This window comes from Rhodamnia argentea, chromosome 1, assembly GCF_020921035.1.
Source record: "Rhodamnia argentea isolate NSW1041297 chromosome 1, ASM2092103v1, whole genome shotgun sequence".
Taxonomy (NCBI): domain Eukaryota; kingdom Viridiplantae; phylum Streptophyta; class Magnoliopsida; order Myrtales; family Myrtaceae; genus Rhodamnia; species Rhodamnia argentea.
In genome coordinates this window covers 21844912-21869456 of record NC_063150.1, presented here as the reverse complement: position 1 = coordinate 21869456, position 24545 = coordinate 21844912, and the positions used below count along the sequence as shown (strand labels likewise).

The 24545-nt window shown below is 42.9% G+C and overlaps 2 protein-coding genes and 1 long non-coding RNA gene across 3 annotated transcripts in view; 1 reads left to right on the top strand and 2 right to left on the bottom strand.

Annotated features, from left to right (window-relative positions):
• LOC125314691 (putative disease resistance protein RGA3) overlaps positions 1–24545 on the bottom strand; it is a 104658-nt gene that overhangs the window by 56422 nt on the left and 23691 nt on the right. The window lies entirely within an intron of this gene.
• Positions 1–24545, bottom strand: part of LOC125316627 — a 61008-nt gene that overhangs the window by 24473 nt on the left and 11990 nt on the right. The window lies entirely within an intron of this gene.
• LOC125316394 (1-aminocyclopropane-1-carboxylate oxidase homolog 1-like) lies at positions 20215–22317 on the top strand. The gene is made up of 3 exons (XM_048284663.1): positions 20215–20910; positions 21166–21487; positions 21829–22317. The coding sequence occupies exons 1-3, from the start codon at positions 20369–20371 to the stop codon at positions 22078–22080; spliced, it is 1116 nt and encodes a 371-aa protein (XP_048140620.1). The 5' UTR covers positions 20215–20368; the 3' UTR covers positions 22081–22317.

The window sequence follows — 24545 nt, the reverse complement described above, 5'->3', positions numbered from 1 at the left end:
CAGTTTAGAATTTTTTTTTTTTTTATGATTTTTTCTATTTTTTTAATAGTGAAATAGTGTAGCTTTTACTTTTATCATAACAATTTGTTGTTTTACCCAAGGCACAAAATGGGGGCGGTTCTCGGGGAAAATTGGGAATGGTTTTGTTCTGAGATAATGGTATGGCGGTGCCGATGGTATTTGACCAATAAGGAAGATAAGCATGTGAATGGTACGTGGTGTCAAAGACGTGTGGGGTCCCCCGAAAAAGGGCACTAAAGAAAGAAAAGAGGAAAGACCAAATGCCCACGGATCAGAAAAGCAGGTTGGCCTGTCCTGTTCGAGAGAAAATTTTCTACTTTCCTTTTTTTGCACTTTCGTCTGAATATGAAATAGTATCGAAAAAGCCTTTGATCATGTCCTGAGAGCAGTTTCCAAGCGAAAACCCAAAATTGTTTACGTAATCCTAGAGTCGATGAGCAGAAGATTACGAGAGATCGCCGGTAAAATGCCTTTTGGTGCCGGTATTGGTTAGGAGATTCTTAGTAGATACACTTAATACGACGAGATATCGAGTGATTAGATTTTTGATATTTTCCCATTGAGTTGGCAAAGGTGTGATAAATTTCGGAGTTTTTTGGACAATTCTCCGGACAGACTGATGAATCATCTACCAATAATCGAACCGATTTGGTAGTTCCAGAGATTCTGCATGTATTCAAACGATTAGGTGATGAACAGAAAAAAGAAGATGTGGGCCAATTGGGAGATTTACATTGGCTCTTTGCTCTTTATTTATTTTTGAAGTTCTTAGAATTGTTGGCTACTCGAAACTTCAACTCTTTGTATTAATTCTAAATATTAAGCCAATGGGAATGATCCAGGAAAATATGGGCCTACAAGTGACAAAACGGAGAAATATCACTCCTCCTTTTGGGCCTCGTGCAACCACAAAGCCTTTGGTTTTGTATTTGGGCTTGATACTATCAAGTTCATAGACGCCTCCCTTCTCTCCTCCGTGCACGTCTAATTTTTTTTTTTTTTCAGCCCGACCGATCCCTACCCATTCTAGTCAGGTGCCCGATGCACACACGTCGGTCGAGAGAAGACCACGGGAAAACAAAACGACACGATTTTGCATGCACTAAACTTCTCTTTGCATTACATGAAAATAAGAACGGCAACATTTCGTACCTTGTGCATACATTAATGAAATAAAATTTAGTTCCCGACATATTAAACAACTACTCTTTTTTTTTTTTTTGGGTTAGAAAGAGTGAGTACTTAACATGGCATAACTAATTGATTTTCTTTTTTAAATCAAGGGAGGCAACGCCCTGCATCGTCCTTTTTAGAATAGAGGATTGAGTCAATAAAGTAGCCTATGATCAAATCTCTAGGATCTTAGGCCGTTTAAGCTTAGAATATTCCCGTGGCGATTGCATAGCTTATGCAATTAACCTAATCACGTTGTGTTCCTCCTATGGAGTCAACTGGTCATGTAGTTTGATTCTTTATGGCCTTCTTAGTTTTCTTCAACAAATCAAGCGCCAAACTAGCAAAGTGTGAAGCTTGAGTTATCTGTTTACTTTTCCATTGAATTGGCCAAAATATGTGTTAAACACTCACGAAATGAGAGCGCCCGGTTCTTCGTTCATCCGCCAAGGCAATTGCTACTGCTGAATCTGTACAAAGTTTCCCCTCCTAAATTCACTCCGCGTCATGGCATATTTCTTGCATCTGGTCTCAATCAATGAGACCAATCAATAAGATGATCCTCAATGATTGATCATTTTCACCGACGAGAACGTCGGAGATGGTCGTTCTGTTCTTTTTGGATGGAAAAATGGATGTTCTTCGACTGTTGACTTTATTCGCATTATGGCGGTAGCAACTACCGAGCTTTTGCACCCGAGTTGATGTAGAATATCAATACTCTTTGTTGTATTCTCTAGGAATCAGGCGGAGAAATGCTGATGGGATACTCAAAGCATGTGATGAGATCGGCTCTCGTCTGTTTGAGCTCTTATCAGAAGCCCTAGGACTCTGTTCCACCCAGATCACTTGAAGGAGATGGAGTGTGGAAAAGGACACGCGATCATGTGCCCGCGTTGACCCTAGGTGAGACCAAGTATTCAGACAATGACTTCCTTGCAATTCTCCTCCAAGATCAAATTGGAGGACTTCAAGTGCTTCATGAGAAGCGGTGGATCGACTTTCCTCCAATACCTGGACCACTAGTGATCAACATCAGATATCTTTTGCGGGTATGTAGCTTCGGCCGGATATCATTGTTCATCTCCGAACTTTTCCGAAACCGTGTTTTGATGGGTCGACCCACTGCGACTCTCTTCTCGCCCTTATCACTGTAATTTCTTATATGCTAAGTTAGTTGAAAATTACCATGGCATCTTCCTTAGCAATGACATTATGTCTACACAAGCTGCACTTTTCTTTGGTAATGCAAATCCGTGTTTACCATTCCCAAATGGCTTGTGCATCAAGTATCCTAACAGAGCTATCCGACTAATCCATACTTGATTCTAACTTACTTAGATCATGCTAGCCTCACATTGATACGTCCGAAATTGTCTAATGAGACAGATGTATGTTGAAACCAATTGCTTTCATAGGAGCGTTCAATGCGAGTCCTGGATATTCTGCAATTTTTGCATTTATAAACATCAAGATTGTAATCACATTACTATGTAGAAATTATGTTCTCGCATTTCTGACTCGTGAACCGACAGACCAAAAACTGGTTCATTAATTGTTGTATTTGCAGTTCATAACAAACAACCGACTCTAGAGTGTCGAGCACCAAGTCATGGAGTTTCGGTGGCGTGCTTCTTGGGCGACACTCCTCGGCCATCTTCACGGCTGTCTGGACCCATCAAGAAATTAACATCGGTAGACAACCCACCAATCTACAAGGAGACTACGCCCTCAAACTACACTGCCCACCGCATTTCCAGTTGTGGACCGTGAATGTTTTAGGTGATTTATTGACGTTTGTATTCAAAGATAAAGGTCTGTCCATCTGTTCATCTATGTAAAACTACAATAGAACAGGATTGCCTTGCTTCATTGCTCGGTCACCGATGCTTCTATCGCTTCAATAGATAGAACTTTGAGCACCAAGACAACCATAGAAAAGATGACCATTCTCTAAACAAAGGTAGAACCAAAAAGAGAGGTTAAAATAGAGGGAGAGGAAGATTGACATATACCGCTCTAATATCGAAAGAAATATGTTACCTTTAGATGACTCTGTGCCCAATACTCGTATGACAGTTACAACAACAAATCTACCAATCTACCACGGGAAAATTTGCGTGCTCGGGAACATTTCGGTTTGGTTCGGCTTCGAGTTCCAATTTGTATATTGGCGGCCAGAATAAAAAGTGGAACCGTTGCCCGCCTCCAACTTCACTCAAACACAAAAACCAGAATCCATTGCAAAGCATAAATATATGTATGCGTCCAAGATTTTCAATGAAACAGCGGGTTTCAATTAAGACGCGATATATCTGAAACCGAATTGAGCAAATCCCAATTGATTTTTTTTTCCTATAAATTGCAGAACTTGTGTACTATACGCCCTGTCCCCCAAAGAATCAGCCATTATTAAACATCATTGTCATTTTCTAAGCAAGTTGTAGCTCATAAGCAATGACTTTCCCCTTCCATTTTTATGAACCTCATAATTACGTAGTCAAACGAAACCTCCCAATGTGATCCTGTTCTCTTCTGTCCATCTCTCGTCTATAAAGAAGCAGTTCACATTATGTATTGCAATGTCACCATAGCACTCAATTCATAATACAAACTCATCACGAATAAATTCAGATTCACAACGAAATTGAACTAGAGTAGAGAGAGAGAGAGACAATGTTGACCATCGATTTGGCATCCGACTTCGGCAAGGACAGGTACGACGGAGCGAGCGATGACTTGAAAGCTGGCGTAAAAGGCCTTGTTGGCGCCCGGATCACCAAAATCCCAAGAATTTCTTCATCCCACCGCAAAAGACATCCCGAGGCAGCTCCGAATCGACCGGTGTCTCCGAGAATCTCGGCAGAATTGACCGCGACCGGGCCAAGAGGAAGGAGGCAATCGAGAGGACGCGACGCGGGTCGGAAATGCTGGGGTTCTTCCGGGTGGTGAGTCCCAGAGTTCCGGCAGCCGTGATGGAGGAGATAAAGGGGACGGTGAGGAAGTTCTACGACCAAGACAATGAGGCAAAGGTGGTGTACAAAAGCAATTTCCACCTGTACACGGCGTTGGTGGCGAACCGGAGGGATGCTTTCTTCTGCTACATGGCGCCGAGCCCGCCGTTGCCGGAAGTTTGCGGGTGTGTGAGCATGTGCTCGGACAAGGCCTTCGATCGCAAGGACGCCACTTCCACCTGCGACGGTAAACTTTTGTTAAATATATTTTTATTTTTTTATGAAAAAAAAACTATAAACTATCAATAGAGGTAATAATTCATAAGTGGATCTACAAAGAATTCTTTCATGACTCTCCTATACTTAAAATGATATATAAGAGTTGATGAGGAAGTTATAAGTCACTTTGTGTTCTAATAAAAGTGAGAATACAAGGAACAATTGGCTAAACACGTCCTTGATAAATATGCGTGGCGAACATAGTGGAGAGAAATTATTTAATAAAGAACACTAATAGTGGAAAGGAGCACCTGATAGGGGGAGTCTTTTCTCGTACCCGATAAGGCTGCTATCCCATCGTCCGATCCATCCTCCCAAACAATGACCGGAATGTGCGCAATCTTTGGCCAATCTTCGTGGCCATCTGTTAGGCAACTCTCCTTCAAAGCGGGACAATTGCGGATTCGTATTTCCTTCAAGCGCGCGAGGTTGCGCATCTCAAACAGCAAACGCTCTAAACTTTCACGGTTAGATAATACAATCTTTTCGAGCGAAGAGAAATTTCCAATCCATTGAGGCAAACTCCTCGGTTGCCAACGATAACGAATCTCGAGAGATTGTAGAGCCATGACATGTTGAATCCCCTCGGGTAACGCCACCAAATCCGTAAGATATGAGATTTTAAGGACACGTAGCTTCGTAAGGAATCGCCATAGGGTGCCATGCTCGTTTTCTTGGCACGATAAATCGATTCCTACGGAACTACAAATGTCGAGCTCCTGGAGCGAGGAAAGGTACCGTATGCCACGAGAAAGACTCATTAGGTTGAACGTGTAGAGTCTCATGGACTTGAGATTACCGGCCAATTGGAATAGAGTCTCGAGCATAGAGGGCTCCAAATCCGCATCGGTAGCAAGATGGAGTCGCCTTAATTGAGAGAAAGGGTTGGATGTGGACCCAATTGCTGCTTCTGATGGGTAATTTGGATTGGCCATCAATTGTTGTTCCACCATTCTCGTGCTATCTATGTTCAAGTATTCCACCCGGGGGAATGGAGGCAGGAAAGTCAAATGGGGACAGCCCCATACTTCCACGGACCGAAGTTTTGGGAAGGACGACCCTGAATGGTACGACCGACTCTTTTGATCTGCTCCCATTCCTTGCCATCCTTTCGGTTTGCTGCACTTGATAAGGGACAGTCTCTCAAGAGACGGGAAGAAGGGGCGTGTAGTATTAGATTGTTGAAGGGACTCCAACGCATGCAACCGCATAAGAATCAACGTCCTTAGGGAAGGGAGTTCACTCAAGGGTGGTAGGTCTCTCGGTTTAGACCCAACGATGAGGAGGTATCTAAGGTTGACCAATTTCCTCAAATCTCTCGGAAATGTATGAAGGTTCGTACATTCAAAGAGTCTAAGGATCTGCAAGTTTACCAAATCCGTGAATGAATCCGGCAAAATCTGGATAAAGCGGTTTCTAGAAATATTAAGAAACCTTAAGCGCTTCAACTTTTCAAAGGAGGAAGGAGGGAGAGGAGTAGCCGTGTTGCCAAAATCCAACACTCGACAATGTCTACACTCGGAGAGAACTTTGTGACAGTAATATAGTGTAGAGAATCCTCCCAAAAAGATAAACGTCCGCAATTTTGATGTTTTGAGCAGGGACACCATTTTCTCTTCCGAGAAAGTATCTACGATAAACGACGCATGGCGAATTCCTCCATCACTAACTCCTTCATTAAAATTAACGATCTTGCATTCACCTCCAGCAACTTTTTGGGCAAGGTCGTGCATGAGATCATGCATCTTGAAAGTCAGGACCTCACCATCGTCACCTTTGCTTGCAACATCAAGGAATGACCTACATAGTAGTTCTGACAAGTAATTGCCAGCGACCACTTCAAGGTTGTCGTCCCCTTTGCGTGACTCAATAAAGCCTTGTGCCACCCAATAATGTATCATCCTCTCTTTACGGTAGACATAATCTTTCGGAAACAACGAGCAATATGCAAAACAATGTTTCAAGCATGACTGGAGATGATCATAACTGAACTTGAGGACTTGCATAATTCCATCATCAGCCTCATCAATTTCTGGTATTTCTGGAAGTTCATGCACCTTGTAACGGGCCCATTCATCTTTGTTTTTGCCGTACAAAAGGCCTCCTATAGTTCTAATGGCAAGGGGAACCCCAGCGCATCTCTTAACTATATCTAGACCCATCCATTCCAGTTCCGAGTCTGATGATTCTACCCCATCTCCAAAAGCCATTTTCTTGAATAAATTCCATGACTCATCTTTAGATAAGCCAGGAAGATCATGGATAACCGATTTCGCATTCGTGACCTTCGCAACTGTGTGGCTACGAGTGGTTACAAGTATCTTGCTTCCCCGTTCACCACCCTCCAGCCAATCTCCAAACTTCAACCATTTATTCCGATCTTCATTCCACAAGTCATCCAAAACAAGCAAGTATTTCTTCCTACTCAGAGTCTCATGAAGAAGATTCAGCAATTGGTCTAAAGTCTTATTCTCAAGATCTTGACAGTTCGCTGATTTAAGAATATCTTTGACAATCGAATTCACATCAAAGACATCAGACACACACACCCACATCTTAAGCCCAAAATGTTCTTTTACGTCCCCATCGTTGTACACTAGTCGTGCAAGTGCAGTTTTTCCAAGACCTCCTTTACCAACGATGGCAACAACTGACACACTCCGGGTAGAGGAGGAATCAAACAATAGGTGTTTGATCATTTTTCTGTCGTTTTCCCTGCCAATTATTGCTCTGTCGAGCGCGAAAATTTCAGTTTTCCTTCCTCTCCCAATGGCCGTTGTTTCCTCACTCTGACGCTCCTCTAAATGGAACGTCCTATCATTTTTAATCCGATCCAATTTCTTCCTAAGTTCCTGAATCTTATTAGTCACTTTGACACGGTGTGCGAGCTGATTCGACTTAGAGAAGAAAAAGCGTACCGCTTTCGACATCTCGTTGCCGGGGGTGACCTTCCGCCTCAGATCTTCTGTGGCGACATCGTCGAGCAAGTCCTGGACGTCGTACAACACATCCTTGAGCCTCTTGAGCCAGAGCTGGACCTGGTTGTTATGCCATTGCTTCTTCTCGGCATCCAAAAGCACAGCTTGGATGGTCTGGACGGTGCCCCTAAGGCTTTGGAGCCCGTCCTTTGCGCCGCAGAGCAACTGGATCTGCTGAGAAGCAAAGGAGCCTCCAAGTTCCGCCATTTCAGATGCGAGGCTTTTCAGTATGTTGGTGGCAAGGCTGAAGAGAACTGCTTCCGCCATTTCCAAAGGCAAAAGCTGGGGCTGAGAAGTGTGTTGCAGAGTCGATGCTTTTGTCGGGAGACAATGGTTGGGCGGCGCCTGATGATCAACTTCGGGGACAAATATATAGCAAGTCCAACGGCATCATAATGTTACTTCATCCTCAGTTAATCCACCAGATGAAATGGCATAACTTGCAGCAGAGGAAAAGAATAGCGTGCAAGAGTCCTTGTACTACCTGCTGCTACCAATATGGATTCCACTCTGAAACCAGGGGCTTTTTTTCAAATTGCATACAAAAAAAAATTTATTTACCATTTTAGGGGAGAGAAAAGATATTTACCGTTTAGGGGTCCGCTCGGTAGTCTTACTGCCGGGCGGAACCCGCTCGGCGGTCACAACGCCGAGCGGACATCCGCTCGGCAATTATACTGCCGAGCCGAGTGGCCGCTCGGCACCATAAGTGCCGAGCACCTGTCTTGCTCGGCACTCAGAGTGCCGAGCAAGACAGAAAAATGAGAGAGCAAAAACTGCTCTCTCCGCACCGTGTGTTATTTTTTTTTTTTTTTTCTGCACGCTTTAGTGCAGAGTTAATTCAACTCTGCACTAAAGCGTGCAGTCTAAAGCAGAATTCTGCTATGCATTAGTGCATAGCAGAATTCTGCTTTCTGCTCTCTCTCTCTCCACTAAAGCGTGCAGAGCACTTGGAGAGAGAGAGAGAGCAGAGGACTGTGGAGAGAGAGAGAGCGGAATTCTGCTCTCTCTCTCTCCACAATGGGTCTTGCTCGGCACTCACGGTCTAGAGCAAGAAAAAAGAGAGAGCAGGGGCAAGCCCCACTACCGAGCGGGGCAAGCCCCGCCGCCGGCCCCCCCCCCCCTCCCCCCTTCCCCTGCCGTCCCCGCCGCCCCTCCCCACCCCTGGCCCCGATCCCGGCCCGGTGATTTCGTCCTCGTAAGAAATTATTTTCTAAAAAAATTATAAAAGCTTGGAAAAATTAGTAAATGGCAACATTGAACTAGCGATAGACAATTCAAGGTATTTTCGCCGACGAATTTTGAAAATGACGATTTTGCCCTTATGACAAATTGTATTCGAAAAAAATTGAAAAAAATGTCAAAAATCGCCATAATGAACATGTCATACACGATTCGGGGTATTTTGACCAATGACTTTTAAAAAATAATAGTTTTACCATTCCGGAAAATTGTCTACAAAAAAATTGTAAAAAATCTCAAAAATTAATAAATAGCCACATTCAATCGGCCATAGATGATGCGGAGTATTTTGGCCGATGACTTTTTAGAAAATGACGATTTTGCCCTTGTGGCAAATTGTCCTCCAAAAAAATTGTAAAAAATCTTAAAAATTAGTAAATGGCCACAATCAACCGGCCATAGACGATTTATGGTATTTTGGCCGACGACTTTTGAAAATGACGATTTTTCCCTTCTGGCAAATTGTCTTTTAAAAAAATAATAAAACATCTCAAAAATTAGTAAATGACCATAATCGGTCGGCATGGACGATTGGGGGTATTTTGGCCGACGACTTTTGAAAATGACGGTTTTGCCCTTCCGGCAAATTGTCTTTTAAAAAAATTATAAAAAATCTCAAAAATTATTAAATGACCATAATCAATCGGCTATGGACGATTGGGGGTATTTTGGCCGACGACTTTTGAAAATGACGATTTTGCCCTTCTGGCAAATTGTCTTTTAAAAAAATTATAAAAAATCTCGAAAATTAGTAAATGACCATAATCAACTGACCATGGACGATTGGGGGTATTTTGGCCGACGACTTTTAGAAAATGACGGTTTTGCCCTTTCGGCAAATTGTCTTTTAAAAAAATTATAAAAAATATCAAAAATTAGTAAATGACCATAATCAACTGGCATGGACGATTGGGGGTATTTTGGCCGACGACTTTTGAAAATGACGATTTTGCCCTTCCGGCAAATTGTCTTTTAAAAAAATTATAAAAAATCTCAAAAATTAGTAAATGACCATAATCGACCGGCCATGGACGATTCGGGTTATTTTGGCCGACGACTTTTAGAAAATGACGGTTTTGCCCTTCTGGCAATTTGTCTTTCAAAAAAATTATAAAAAATCTAAAAAATTAGTAAATGACCATAATCGACCGGCCATGGACGATTCAGGTTATTTTGGCCGACGACTTTTAGAAAATGACGGTTTTGCCCTTCTGGCAATTTGTCTTTCAAAAAAATTGTAAAAAATCTCAAAAATTAGTAAATGACCATAATCGATCGGCCATGGACGATTGAGGGTATTTTGGCCGACGACTTTTAGAAAATGACGATTTTGCCCTTCCAACAAATTGTCTCCCAAAAAAATTGTAAAAAGAAAATTGCCACAATCAACTGGCCATGGACGATTCGGGGCGTTTTGTTCTACTCGGCGTTTTTTTAAAAAGGAAATCATTATTTTTGTTAAGTTTTTAATAATTATTATTTTATTTATAAATTGTTTCTTTTGAAGCTTATTTTATTAGTGTAATTAATTCAGAATATTTATAAAATGAAAGTCTTGAGATATATGAAAAACATGCTATTTTCATAATAGATAATAATCGGACCGTCACAATTACATGTACTAACGATGTCGTCTTCCTACATGACCTCCTGTTCCGCAACGTGGCTCTCTTCGGTGCTCGGCAGCTCTAGTATTGTACGGACGAGGAGGAGGCCGAGGAGGAGGATTCGGCTGAGGAGGATGTGTAGATGATGAAGGCATATCTTGTGAAAATATGCCCCGCCCGGACGGTACATATCCTTCGTAGAGAAGCTTGAATAAAAGGAGGGAAATCGGGTACATACGAAGTAGGAGAAGGAGCTGGAGTCTGCGGATCGGGAAATGCAAAAGTAGATCCCTCGGGAAATGGGGCGGCAAAAGGGGTGAATCCAACATTGAAACCTGTCTGGTCTAATCCTGGAGCGAAACCCGGAGCGGAATCCGTCGTATGATACTCGAAAGTGTAAGGGACGGCATCGCCAACTACATGACCTCGAGGAGTCCTCCGGGTCGACCGAACAGGCTCGGGCGGATCATCATCGTGAGGGCCAACGGTTGCCGCCGTAGTTGCTTGGTTGGGGTGGTGGCATCATCGTGAGACGTCTCTCCTCATCTTTGGGCGTATAGCATTGCCTTAGCTATCCTCCCCACATCTCCCAAAGTCTGACGAGATGGACGTGAATTTAATATACGTAAAATTTGTTCCACGCCATCACCCCGGTAATGATATGACAAGCAACAAATGTTATAAAATTACAATAACTTATGTTAGTAAAAATATAGTTAATGAATTAAATTGAAAGTATTTGCACTAACCATTGAACCCATTGCAGCTCCGGTAATAGAAATCCACTTCCGTGTATGTCTGCGGAACCACTCCATATATCCCGAGTGAAAGTGGAGTTCCTCCGTGGCGGGATCGGCATGGACTACATATTCGGTACGCCTGTCCCATATAGCGATCAATCGTCCGTGTTTAGCTGCCCAATCCGTCCCGGGTGGCCTATTGTCAATATCATGCAACCTTGTGTGATCGCGGGGAGGAGTAGGTATCGCCTGCTGCATACCAAACCGGCGAAGTACCCGATCTGGATAATGCCACTCAACTATCCAAAAACAGATGAGTGGCACACGAGCCCTCCAAATATCCCGTCCCCGCAAGCGATGGCCGGTACATTCTCCCGGAATGTCGCCACCATAGGGCTCCCAAATAATCCGTTATCATAATAAAACATTTGAAATTAAATGAAGAATTAATTTAAAAGCTAACATTATATTAAACTCATTCGTTGCTATCATTACTTACATCTTCGGATGCCAATCTATCAAGTTGGTAGCGCAGATGTACCAACGTATGCGTGGGGATCTCCGTCGTACTTCGACCGTGACTCCAATTGCATAAACAAAAAACATTAAATTTTCATATATTATACGCACTGGAAGGAATTAATAACGCATGAACTAAAAATATAATAGATCACATACCGACTACCGAAAGGTGCAAGTCCTAAAGGAACCTCAACCGTCAAGGATGGGGAGACACATCTGAAGCGCTCCCACGCCCAAAGCTGCAGTATATGTAAGGCACCGCCCATTTGCTTCGTCTCTGGGTCGGTTGCACGACATAACTCTCGGTACAATCATGCAAGTGCTGCTGAACCCCAACTATACTGCGTAGGGACGTTAAGGTTCGCCAATAATGGAAGAAACAGCAAACTAACTCGGGCACCTGATTTGTCCGAGAAAATAGATCCTCCTAGCGGACGGAGAATGAAAGCCCGGGAATGCTGCACTATAGCGACGTCATCGGCGTCTGGCGGAAGCTCTTCAAAGCGCTGTCTCAACCAGCTCAAACCGATCTGTGTGCCCCACCAAAACCGTGCGGCCACGATCTAGGTTGATATCATCATCGATCACAAAATGTGAACCCGGATTCCGACTCTTCATTTCGATCATCCACGTCCTCAACCTACCGTATGATTCATCCCAATCTCCAAATTGTCAGGCGATCGCCATTTGTTTGGCCTTCCGGGTTTTACGGTAAGTAGGTTCGAATTGCAGCTTATCTTGAATCTCCGCCATCGGTGGCTTGATTTTGATATCTGGTTGGGCAGCGACCATTGCTTCTATTTGGCTGCAGAGGTACTTTTGGTCAAGGTGCCGATGATCCCGTGACATTTGCGGAGAGCTGCATGTATGTGGCCCATTATATTTACTTATTTTCCAAAACATGCCACCCGATTTAGCAATCGCGCGGAGCCTCCAACCACACGGTCCAGTTGAATTGCCACACTTTATCACATATTCGTCTTTCTTTGTCAAATAACTGCGAAAATTTTGATTTCTCCTAAGGGAGTACTCTTTCGCAGCCAACCGCACCGCGTCCCGTGATGGAAACAACATGCCAACATCAAATTCTTTTGATGGATCAAATAGCATACGGCCCGGCTTGGCTCTTGTGTCGTCTTGCATCATGTCAAAGTCGATCTCCGAATAAGGCGGTGGATGTACTAACGGCAAAATGGGATTGCTGTACTGCGTATTATAGTAAGCCTCCATATTCTCACATCCGACATCTTCTTCGTCATTGTCATCGGATTCGATCCAAGGATCATCTTCTTCATCACCATCATCATCATCACCAGCAGCGACAGCATTATCAGCATTATTATCATCATCGCCAGCATTATCGGCATTATTATCATTATCGGCAGCAGCATTATCAGCATTATCATCATCATCATCAGCGGCAGCATTATCAGCATTATCATCGGCCCGCACGTACCGATTATGTAGACCATCATCATCTTCACCAACATTCGAAGCTTCCTCTGCGAAATCATCTCTCAATTGATGTTCTGCTACGGTTGCATAGAACCGCAAGAACCCCGTACCACCAGACTGAAGTGCAAATTGCTGAATCATCGTAATCGTGGCATCATCATGGACCTCAGTAATGTCATATGTAACACAATTGCACGTTACATACGGATATCTATACACCACTTGTTTGAATATCTTGGTTTCTGTTATATTCAAAGCGCTCTCAATCGACACACGTAACTCATCAAATGTCGATATATTTGCCATCCCGAACATGGTAGATTGTCCGCCTTCGTAATCAATTCCATATTCGGTCCGTACTATTGTGCCTCCCAGTAGCACAATCGCAAAAAGATGTAGACGACATTACGAGATTTAAATAAATTAGAAATTATTTCTAAACTACAATTTCCTAAATATTGTCCCATATACGTTATCAAATTAACATACCCACTATCAATATATCAAATGAAATAAATGTCTTAGTATAGGCCTAAGGGCCGGTTGCTAGAAGGGCGAAATCGTCATTTTGGGAGACAATTTGGGAGACAATTTGCCGGAAGGGCAAAATCGTCATTTTTCAAAATTCGTCGGCCAAAATGCCGTCAATCGTCCATGGCCGATTGATTGTGGCCATTTTCTAATTTTTTGAGATTTTTTTGAATTTTTTGGGAGACAATTTGCCGGAAGGGCAAAATCGTCATTTTTCAAAATTCATCGGCCAAAATGCCGTCAATCGTTCATGGCCGATTGATTGTGGCCATTTCCTAATTTTTGAGATTTTTTTTGAATTTTTTGGGAGACAATTTGCCGGAAGGGTAAAATCGTCATTTTTCAAAATTCGTCGGCCAAAATGCCGTCAATCGTTTATGGCCAATTGATTGTGGACATTTCCTAATTTTTGAGATTTTTTTGAATTTTTTGGGAGACAATTTGCCGGAAGGGCAAAATCGTCATTTTTCAAAATTTGTAGGCCAAAATGCCGTCAATCGTCCATGGCCGATTGATTGTGGCCATTTCCTAATTTTTGAGATTTTTTTTGAATTTTTTGGGAGACAATTTGCCGGAAGGGCAAAATCGTCATTTTTCAAAATTCGTCGGCCAAAATGCCGTCAATCGTCCATGGCCGATTGATTGTGGCCATTTTCTAATTTTTGAGATTTTTTTTGAATTTTTTGGGAGACAATTTGCCGGAAGGGCAAAATCGTCATTTTTCAAAATTCGTCGGCCAAAATGCCGTCAATCGTCCATGGCCGATTGATTGTGGCCATTTCCTAATATTTGAGATTTTTTTTGAATTTTTTGGGAGACAATTTGCCAGAAGGGCAAAATCGTCATTTTTTTAAATCACCGGCCAAAATAATCTATGGCCACTTCATTGTGGCTATTTTCCCATTTTCTCAAATTTCTTAATATTTTTTTCCTTCATTTTTTTTAAAGTCTTTATGATTTTTCTTTATTTTTAATCCATTTTGTATTTTGTAATTTTCTATTATCCGAATTTTGAAATTATTAAAAAAATATTTTTCGGACCGGGTCAAATCCCGCCCCCGCTTCTCGGTTCGAAAAAAAAAATTTCGGATCGGCACCTAGACTACCGAGCATACCCCTAAAAGGTAATTAAGTTTTTTTTCCCTTTATTTGGTAAATAAAATATTTTTTTATGCAATCTTGAAAAAGCCCCAAAAAGAAGCCAATCTCTAACTATGTAATCTGTCCAAAAAATCATTTCACACTCCTAATTTTCTTTTTTAAATTTTGAAAATCGTCAAAATAAATATGTGGACGTAGTTGCAAAAATGAGTCCTCAAAATTTGTTCTTATGAGATTATGGTCATTTTTTTTATTTACCACAAATCGTAAACATTACAACTATTCGATCTACAAATAATAATTAAATAAATAAAACAATACTTACGAAACTACAAAAAATAACTATAACAAGGTTTACCTCAAACTAGTAAAAAGGTCGGCTTTGCTTTTCTCTCGCCTTCTGCAAAAATAAAAAAGTCCCAATTTAATTTAAACAAGACAAAAATATTTGCAATAAAATAAAACCCTAATATCAATAAAGGCACCCGAGGAGAGGGGATATGAGAAAATCTTCGTGAGCTATATAGAAGAAAACAAGAAATGACGTCTTAGAGAATCTGATTAAAACTTGGTCGGGATATTAAGAACAAATCTCGCCGAAGTTAATCAAAGCGAGGGAAGGGCTCCCGGCGGACTCCACACTCTGTTCACTTAATATCCGGATCACTTAAAATCAGAGATTCTGTGAAGGAGGCTTCAAAGAAAAGAGGGATGAGGTTTTGTGGAGAGGTGAAATGCGGTGCAAAGTTGAGCTTCTGTGGAGAGGCGAAATGCAGAGGAGAGATGAGCTTTTGAGAGGAGGCGATTTGTAGAAAGAGATGAGTTTCTGAGAGGCGAAACGCAAAAAAGCAAAGGAGCGATGAACTTCCTTGGAGGAGCAAAATGCAGAGAATGAAGCTTCTGTGTGGATGAGCTTACGTGTAGATGAGCTTATCAACGGAGAGCCTTCGGCTTTGCTTAAAGCAGAGCCGAAGGCTCCGTAGCACACGTGAAAGGTCACGTCGTCTGCGCGCGCGGGAGCTCTAGGGGCCCCTACCCGCTCGGCGGTATTAGTGCCGAGCGGGTAGGGGCCGACATCCGAGAGAGAGCAGAATCTGCTCTCTGCGCTTGCTTTTTTCTTGCTCGGCCTTTGTGAGTGCCGAGCAAGAAAAACTGTGGAGAGAGAGAGAGCAGAATGCTCTCTCTCTCTCTCCACGATCCTCTCCTCTCTCTCTCTCTCTCCAAGTGCTCTGCACGCTTTAGTGGAGAGAGAGAGAGCAGAAAGCAGAATTCTGCTATGCACTAATGCATAGCAGAATGCTGCTTTGCACCGCACGCTTTAGTGCAGAGTTGAATTTCTGCTCTGCACTAAAGCGTGCAGAAAAAAAAAAAAATAACACACGGTGCAGAGAGAGCAGTTTTTGCTCTCTCTGTTTGCTGTCTTGCTCGGCACTCCGAGTGCCGAGCAAGGCAGGTGCTCGGCACTTATGGTGCCGAGCGGCCACTCGGCTCGGCAGTATAATTGCCGAGCGGATGTCCGCTCGGCGTTGTGACCGCCGAGCGGGTTCCGCCCGGCGATAAGACTACCGAGCGGACCCCTAAACGGTAAATATCTTTTCTCTCCCCTAAAATGGTAAATAAATTTTTTTGTGTATGCAATTTGAAAAAAAGCCCCTGAAACCAGTCCATACCATGCATCCGAGCATCTCGGCCAATATCAAGGATTCCTACGAACAAAGCATGCCGCCACGAAAAGGAATATTTAACATATCGGGACACTCCTAGCAATATTCTTTCAAAAGCTAGTGTTATATCAGATTTTGACCAAACAAATTTCGTGGATTGCACTCCGAATTAATAGCATGGTGACCACTCGAGGAAGGCGGCAACTTCATAAACAAGTAAGCTCATTTGTAGCCCTCGCTACAGCCCCGCCCTCGCCGAGGAGGGTCGGCCAAGGGGGGTGGAATAGTTGGCGGGGGTCGCTGGGACCCGGTGAATATTATCCCACGATGGTGCATATCTAAGTAGCCTCAAATATATCAGTTACACATTCATATGTTTCCAGAATTTTTTTCATATACTACATAAATAAAAGTATTGCAACATTGTGAATATTTTAATTTAATTTTGCGGCTGAAATTGATGGTATTTTACATTTGCTTTAATTTTATGATAGTTAACATAGGGCTCAATGATTAGATTGTTGCGTTTATAATTCTTTTTATCAAGGGTTTACTTATATGAGGAAAATAGGAATATGTTGCATAATCTTTCACATATAGGATTCCAGTTTTGGCATTGTTAGTCACTATATAATTAGTTATTAATTTATGAGCTCTTCCGATATAGAGTGCACCAATCACGTTTCCGCATAAAAGTAGAAAATAGAACTCTCTTGTAAGGAATGAAGGAAATAATTTTGGGTTTTCTCTTGTTTGGAAATTAATTAATTACTTATGGTTTTTAATTAATACATTTATATGATCGTTAACAAGTGCTTTCAAGGATTTGGCGACAAATGCTGTCATAGTCGAGAGACAAGGAATTCTTATGTTGCAACTTCGAGTGTTTGTTTGACATAAATCTTGAGGCAACTTCCACTTAAAGGAAAACTCATTTGTCGACAACCTTCACGTCCCTCGTGTTTGGCTTCTTCTCTAAATCAACAATGACGGACATCCAATATCCTCACTAAATAACCACGTAAAGCGAACTTCATCAAGACCCAAGTCGGTTAAGTACGGTAATACCTGGTAGCAGCACACACAATGGTCACTAGTGCGGATCCCAAACATGAGCGAGCAAAGGAATTTAGAGCGTTCGATGATATGGAGGCTGGGATCAAAGGCCTCGTGGATGCTGCGATTGCCAAAGCCGCGGATTTTCATCCGGCCGCCCAATAGCGTGGCCTGCAGCAAGGATCGCTTAGACATCCCAGTGATCGACCTAGGGTGCATGAACGTGGGCTGCCCGGTCGCCACGAGCCGGTGCGGAATATTGGGCAAGCACTGGAAAAATGGGGTTTCTTCCGGGTGATCGACCATGGGGTCCCCGAAAGCCTCTTGGAGGAGGTGATAGAGGAGAGGGGTCACGCAGGTTGTTCTAACAGGAGACCGAGGCCAAGAAAGGATTCTACACCGGAGATTTTACGAAGAGGGTCATATACAACAGCAACATGGCCCTTTCTAATTCGGTAATTGCGGATTGGAGGGACAGGTATATTTTGTTCCATGGGACCAGAGCCTCCCCAGCCCGAAGAGTTGCCCGAAGCTTTCGGGTGAGCCAATGGCTTCTCTTGCGCTTTCACCTTTCGAAAAGGTAAAATTCATGAACAAATTCGCAAAGTGAATCACTAAAGATAGTTCGCGGAAGAATTGAAGTAGTTCACATTGGTGCAAGGTAACGACTTTTCGATGTATAATACTAAATAGCCTTTTTTTTCCTCCTTTAATCGGGGGCGAAACTAGCAAGTGTATGAAACTTGAGTTATTCAAGTACATTTCCATTAAAACGGTGGGAATAGGGGTTGAAAACTCGGGAAACGAAAGTGCCCCGTCCTTCGTTCAGTCGGGTAAAGCAATTGCTGCCGCTGAATGCGTATGACGTTTCTCGCCTAGGTTCCACTGCACATCATGGCAGATAAGCTTGCATCGAGTCTTAATCAACGAAACGGATCGGTAAAGTGATCCTCAATGATTGATACAGAATAGCAACACACTTTATGTTGTTCTCTGGGAATCCATCCAACCATACTTTTAAGGCAGCTCTATTTCGGTTTTCTGATGCTTCGAAAATTTTTTGGATGGAGTACACAAAGCATTTGATGAGACCGGGCTCTTTGTCATGTTGAGCTCTTATCAGAAGCTCTAGGACACGGCTCAAATCACTTGAAGGAGATGGAGTGTGGAAAGAGAGACTTGATCAAGTGCAACTTCTGTCCGCCATGCCCCCAACCCAAGTTGACCCCGGGTGTGACAAAGCAATCAGACAAAGACTTCCTCACGATTCTCCTCCAAGATCAAATTGGAGGACTTCAAGTGCTTCATGAGAACCAGCAGATCCACGTTCCTCCAATTCTTGGAGCACTAGTTATCAACATCGGAGATCTTCCGCAGGTAAGTAGCTTTGGTTAGATATCACTGTTCATTTCCAAACTTCTCCGAAACCGTGTTTTGATTGGTCGACACACTGCAATCCTCTTCTCGCCCATATTGCTGCACTTTTTCATATGCTAAGCTAGTTAAAGAGCTCTTGAGAATTTACTATGGCATCTTCCCCGTAGCAATAACATAATGTCTTCATAATCTGCACTTTTCTTTGGTAGGAGGAATCTGCATTTACCATTCCCAAATGCCTTGTGCATCAAGTATAGTAAGAGAGCTATTTGACTAATCCAAACTTGGTTGTACCATGCTAGCCGCACATTGACGGGTTCAAAATTGTCTAAACGAGAGAGATGTATGCGCAGCACTTTTCACAGGAGCGGTCAATGAGGGTCCTAGCACTTTTCACAGCACCGAGTCATGGCAAACAAGAGAGGCCCAAGAGTGTCGGTGGCGTGCTTTTTTGGCCACACTCCTCGGCCATCATCGAGGCTGTATGGACCCATCAAGGAATTAACATTAGCAGACAACCCACCGATTTACAAGGAGACTACACTTCCAAACTACACAGCAAATTACATTTCCAAAGGCGTATATGGAACTTCCGCCCTTCCCGATTTCAAGCTGTAGACTTTGTAAACGGGAAGATCAAGAGATAATGGGCGAAGGATATTCATGGTGTGGGATTTCTCTTCATGGTGTTAGCGCACGGGCGACTTTTTACATGGTTTTCTTCAAGTTTGAATTTAAAAATAAAAGTCTGTCCGTGGGTTCATCGATGTAAAACTACCAAAGAACAGGATTGCCTTTCTTCACTGTTTGGTAACTAACGCTTATATTGCTTCATTTGATAGCAGCAACACAACTCTCAAAAACTGAGGTCCTTCTCAAACAAAAGCAGAACTTAAAAAAGAACACAAAACAGAGGGAGAGGAAGATTAACACATACCCCTCTTAAATGGAAAGAAAGATGCTATCTGTGAAACTGTCTTGAATATTCGTATGACGGTTAAAACATTAATCTACCATGAGAAAAAATTGCACTTTCGGCAACATTTCTGTTTGGTTCAGCTTCAAATTTCACTTTGTATATTGCCGGCAAGGATAAAAAGCGGAATTCTTGCGTGCCTTCAACTCGCTCTATGACAATAACCGGAATCAACCGCAAAGCAAAAATCTATGTACACTTCGATTTTCTATGAAACAAGAGGTTTCCATTACGACTCGACGATATCTAAAACTAAAACTTAATTGATCGAATTGAGTTAGCAACGCATTAGGATGATGCAATGATTGATCCAAGGGCTACGACATCATCAGATCGTCCCGTCATCGATCGATGTTCAACTCTATCCTAACAGATTTCTTTTCCATAAATTGCAAAACTTGTGTACTAGCCGCCCGGTCCCCCAAAGAATCACCCATTATTAAACAGCATTGTCATTTTCCCAGCAAGTGGGTAGCTCATAAAGTATGACTTTCTCCCTCCATTGTTATGGGCCTCATTATTCCAAAGTCAAATCCTCCCAATGTGATATCACTGTTCTCTTCTCTCCATCTCTCGGCTATAAAGAAGTTGCTACGTCTCCACAACATTCAATTCATAATCCTAACTCACAAAAATTCACATTCACAGTGACATTGAATTGCAGTAGAGAGAGAGAAAAAGAGAGAGGAACAATGACTACCATCAATTTGGCCTCCGACTGCGGCGAGCGGACCTACGACGGAGCGAGCGAGCTGAAAGCATTCGACGACTCGAAAGCCGGCGTCAAAGGCCTCGTCGACGCCGGAATCAGCGAAATCCCCCGAATCTTCATCCGACCGCAGGAGACGTCCGAAAAGAGCTCCGAATCGGGCAGCAGCTCCGAGAATCTCAGCGTCCCGATCATCGACCTAGGCGGAATCGAACGAGACCCGGCCAAGAGGAAGGAGGCGATGGAGAGGATGCGACGCGCGTTGGAGACGCTGGGGTTCTTCCAGGTGGTCAATCACGGGGTTCCGGCGACCGTGATGGAGGAGATGAAGGAGGGGGTGAGGAGGTTCTACGAGCAAGACGATGAGGCAAAGAAGGTGTTCTACACGCGTGACATAACGAGGAAGGTGGTGTACAACAGCAATTTCGACCTGTACACGGCATCGGTGGCGAACCGGAGAGACACTTTCTTTAGCTACATGGCGCCGAGCCCGCCGTCGCCGGAGGAGCTGCCGGAGGTTTGCAGGTATGTGAGCGTGTGACCAGGCGAGGCCTTCGGTCCCGGAGGCAACCATGCCATTTTCACCTGCGACGTTACAATATGTTGTTTTCCCACAAAGACAAAATAACCTTTTCACCTTTGAGGTGACTTTTTTGTTCTATATTTTTCGTTTTATATAATTCAATTTTATTTAACCTGAAAGAACCTAAAAAAATAACAATAAGATTATAATTTATAAGTTGGATCTAGTCTTAATGACTTTCATGACTAAAATTGCAGGGACATACTGATAGACTACTCCAAGCAAGTGATGAGCTTAGGTGTACTGCTGCTCGAGCTCTTGTCCGAGTCTCTCGGGCTGAGGCCGGACCGCCTCCAAGAGATGGACTGCGCTGATGGCTTGGTGGTCATATGCCACTACTACCCGGCATGCCCGCAGCCCGAGCTGACAATGGGGATGAGCAAGCACTCCGACAACGACTTCCTCACAGTGCTCCTGCAAGACCACATCGGAGGCCTCCAGGTCCTTCACGACGATCGCTGGGTCGATGTCCCTCCTGTCCCTGGAGCTCTGGTGGTCAATGTTGGCGACCTTCTACAGGCAAGTCCTATTACTGTTTTATTCGATTCGACCATGTTTCTTATATTTGGCTATACTAGGCAAAACATTTGATAATTTGGAAGCGACCTCTCGGATCAACGACGCCACCACCGCATCGGTTGTTTGTGGGGAAAATCGCACCTGAAGTTGGTTTCGAAGGGTATTGACCGAGCATTACGAGTGCACAGTCTGCGTTCGGAAATTGATGTGAAAAACATGGGCGATGTCCTGGGGGATCTGGGGAGATACATTTATGACTGGGGGATTTGTTGCTCTTCGCCAGCACCATGATAATGGGGTGGATGCTGATGATGTATGTCCCTCTTTTTTCTTCCTTTCAGCTTATAACGAACGACAGGTTCAAAAGCGTGCAGCACAGAGTGGTGGCGAACTCGGCAGGCCCGAGAATATCGGTGGCATGCTTTTTCAGCACGAGCTTCCAGCCGTCGTCGAAGCTTTTCGGGCCGATTAGGGAGCTCTTGTCCGAGGACAATCCGCCAATCTACAGAGAAACCACAGTGAGGGACTACCTTGTCTACTTCAAGGAACATGGCCTTGATGGAACTTCCCCTCTCAGACACTTTAAGCTGTGAACTTGGAATCTGATGTTTTTTTTTTCTATGGAAGAGATGCAGAATCATTCGGCAATGAATTAGTATCGTGCATACGAATTTTGGAATTCCAGTTTGCTCGCCGTGTTGTGACCATGCTTCTGTGGCAATGTACTGATTGTGTACGAGAAAAGATTCATTTTTCATGCTGCCACTGGACCATTTTTAGCCTATGTTGCTATAAACTTCTTATTTGAACAAGCAAATTTATTTAATTAATTTCACATCAAGCCAAAGAGTCACCACTAACCTATTTTGGGCCGGCTAGGAGCCAAGTGAAGCGCGGAAGGACACTTCACTTCCTCCGAACCGGAGACTTGGTTACGATAAATGTCTGATTAACATCTTTTCAGTACCGATTCTCAATCTTTCCAAAATGTTGTCCATGCAATCTTAGGCTATTTTATCATCCAACGCCACTAAACGGTGTCCTTTGCGCCCAACGGGCACCGGTCAATTTTATGGCCTGATTTCCTTTGCTTATCTCGAGGTTGATATAAACTCAAAACACTTCCTTCGACCTTGGCCGGCGGCGGCCCGAGCCGTTCGCAGAAGGGTTTGAATTTTTTAATACAAAAATAAAAATTACAGCCAAAAGTTCTTTACAATTTTTTTTACTACTTAACTCATGATTACTTTACAACGAATATTTTATCAAACACAATTCGCATTTTTTCAAAGCCCCTCAGGTTAAGGGTCCTTGCATTTTCCCTGAGCTCATTTCCAAAGTCGAACCAAATGCAGCCTCTATATTTCTATAGAAAATGGATCAATGTCTATTGTGCCAGATATTTCTAAAAATTGGATAACAAGTTCCAACTCATAGCTTGCGTGGTCAGAGATGATGAGGCTGTTTGCAATTTTCTGATTGCTTCTTCAACTTCATCGCTTGCTGTCATTTGAAGCCGTTCGCTTCATAGATGCCCGTTCCAATACACCGGCGTTTGGCGGACGACGCATAGAAAAAGCCAAACTCATATCTTCAAAGTTAGACGAAATTGCTATGCCAAAATCGCCCGTAGCTTCTTGGCCTTGTTCTGGAATTCCAATCACTTTCGTGGGGATGTAACATGTATAATTGTTACCCTTTCCTCTCACTGCTCTTGGACCCAGTCATTCGATACCGCACGACCTTTATCGTTCAGTTTCTCCCACATTTGATTGGAAACGTCGCACTGTTTTCCCTAAGGGAGAAAAAATGGAAGTACTCGGCAGAAATGAAGCAAATGAAAGTAAACAGAAGTGCTAAAGGCTTTCGATGAATCAAAGACGGGAGGAAATGACAAAAATAATCGTAAACCTATTATAATTGTGTCAATTTATATTTATATATATATTTTTGCTAATTGAATCATAATCTTTTGTATATTTGTACCTGATCAACTTTGGCTAGACCGCTAATGTCCACATCAAACGGCGCGGACGTGACAATTTTTTTTATGTTTTGAATTATTGTCGATATTTTCTGTCTTTTTCTTTTCTTTTCTTTTTTTGGTTAAGGTTGGCACTTGGAGTCGATGTGGATTGATTTTTTAAAGGGTAAATTATTTTAAAAAAATTTAATTTAATTTAAAAAATAAGCTAAGAAATTAAAAATATTAAGAAAAAAGTTTTTTTTTTTTTAAGGACGGGCTTGGCACATTGCAGACGCCTATCAATTTTGAAAATTTACGATGTAGTATTGAATGAAAAAATTGAGGTACTTAGAATGTATAGGTAGAAGGGCACAAAAAATGACAAAATTTGTGCATGACATTTACTTTGGTGTCAAATTTTTTTTGATCATTTAAGTATCAAGTTTTTTGAAATATGATTATTTGAGTGTCAATTCCAGTGAATTTTGCCCAAAATTTTACATGTCATTTTTTTATATTAGTAACTTAATCCTCCGTGGCTCGTCGTAGGATTCCAATCACAGGCGAGGCCTTGCTAAGGTCGACAGGGCTCGGTGGGCGAGGGTGGGGGATGGCCGGCGGGGGTCGGTGAGCCCCGGCTAAAGCCAAGCGACCCTTGCCAATCGCAGGCGAGGCCCTCATTAGAGTCGATGGGGTCTGGCCGTCGCCGGGCGACATGAGGCTTGACCTCGCCCTCATTAGAGTCGAAGAGGTCGACACTGCGAGGCTCGACCTTGCCCAAATTTGAGAAGTCGAGCCCTCCCCTACGATCAGCAGGCCCCCACCAACAAACTTCCACCCTCACCAGCTATTTCCGACGATAATGGGGCGGCGGTTGCGAGGGCTTTGTAAGCCCTCGCTATAAGAAGAAGCTTAGTTACCAAATGGCATTTTAAGAAAAAATTTGCGTACTTGTAATATCATTAATCTAAGAAAATATCATATAACTTTTATTTACATAATAAACAACTCTATAATTAGGGAAAATTTCAAATAAGGATCTAAAGTATGCTCATTATTTTAAAGAAAAGACCTAATCAAGAGCACTCTCGT

What these genes read in the sequence shown, in the direction of transcription:
- LOC125316394 (XM_048284663.1), top strand. Translation starts at nt 20,369, where the DNA reads ATGACTACCATCAATTTGGCCTCCGACTGCGGCGAGCGGACCTACGAC. An exon ending in GAGCTGCCGGAGGTTTGCAG is followed by an intron (nt 20,911 to 21,165) that starts GTATGTGAGCGT and finishes CTAAAATTGCAG; the next exon opens with GGACATACTGATAGACTACT. An exon ending in ATGTTGGCGACCTTCTACAG is followed by an intron (nt 21,488 to 21,828) that starts GCAAGTCCTATT and finishes TCTTCCTTTCAG; the next exon opens with CTTATAACGAACGACAGGTT.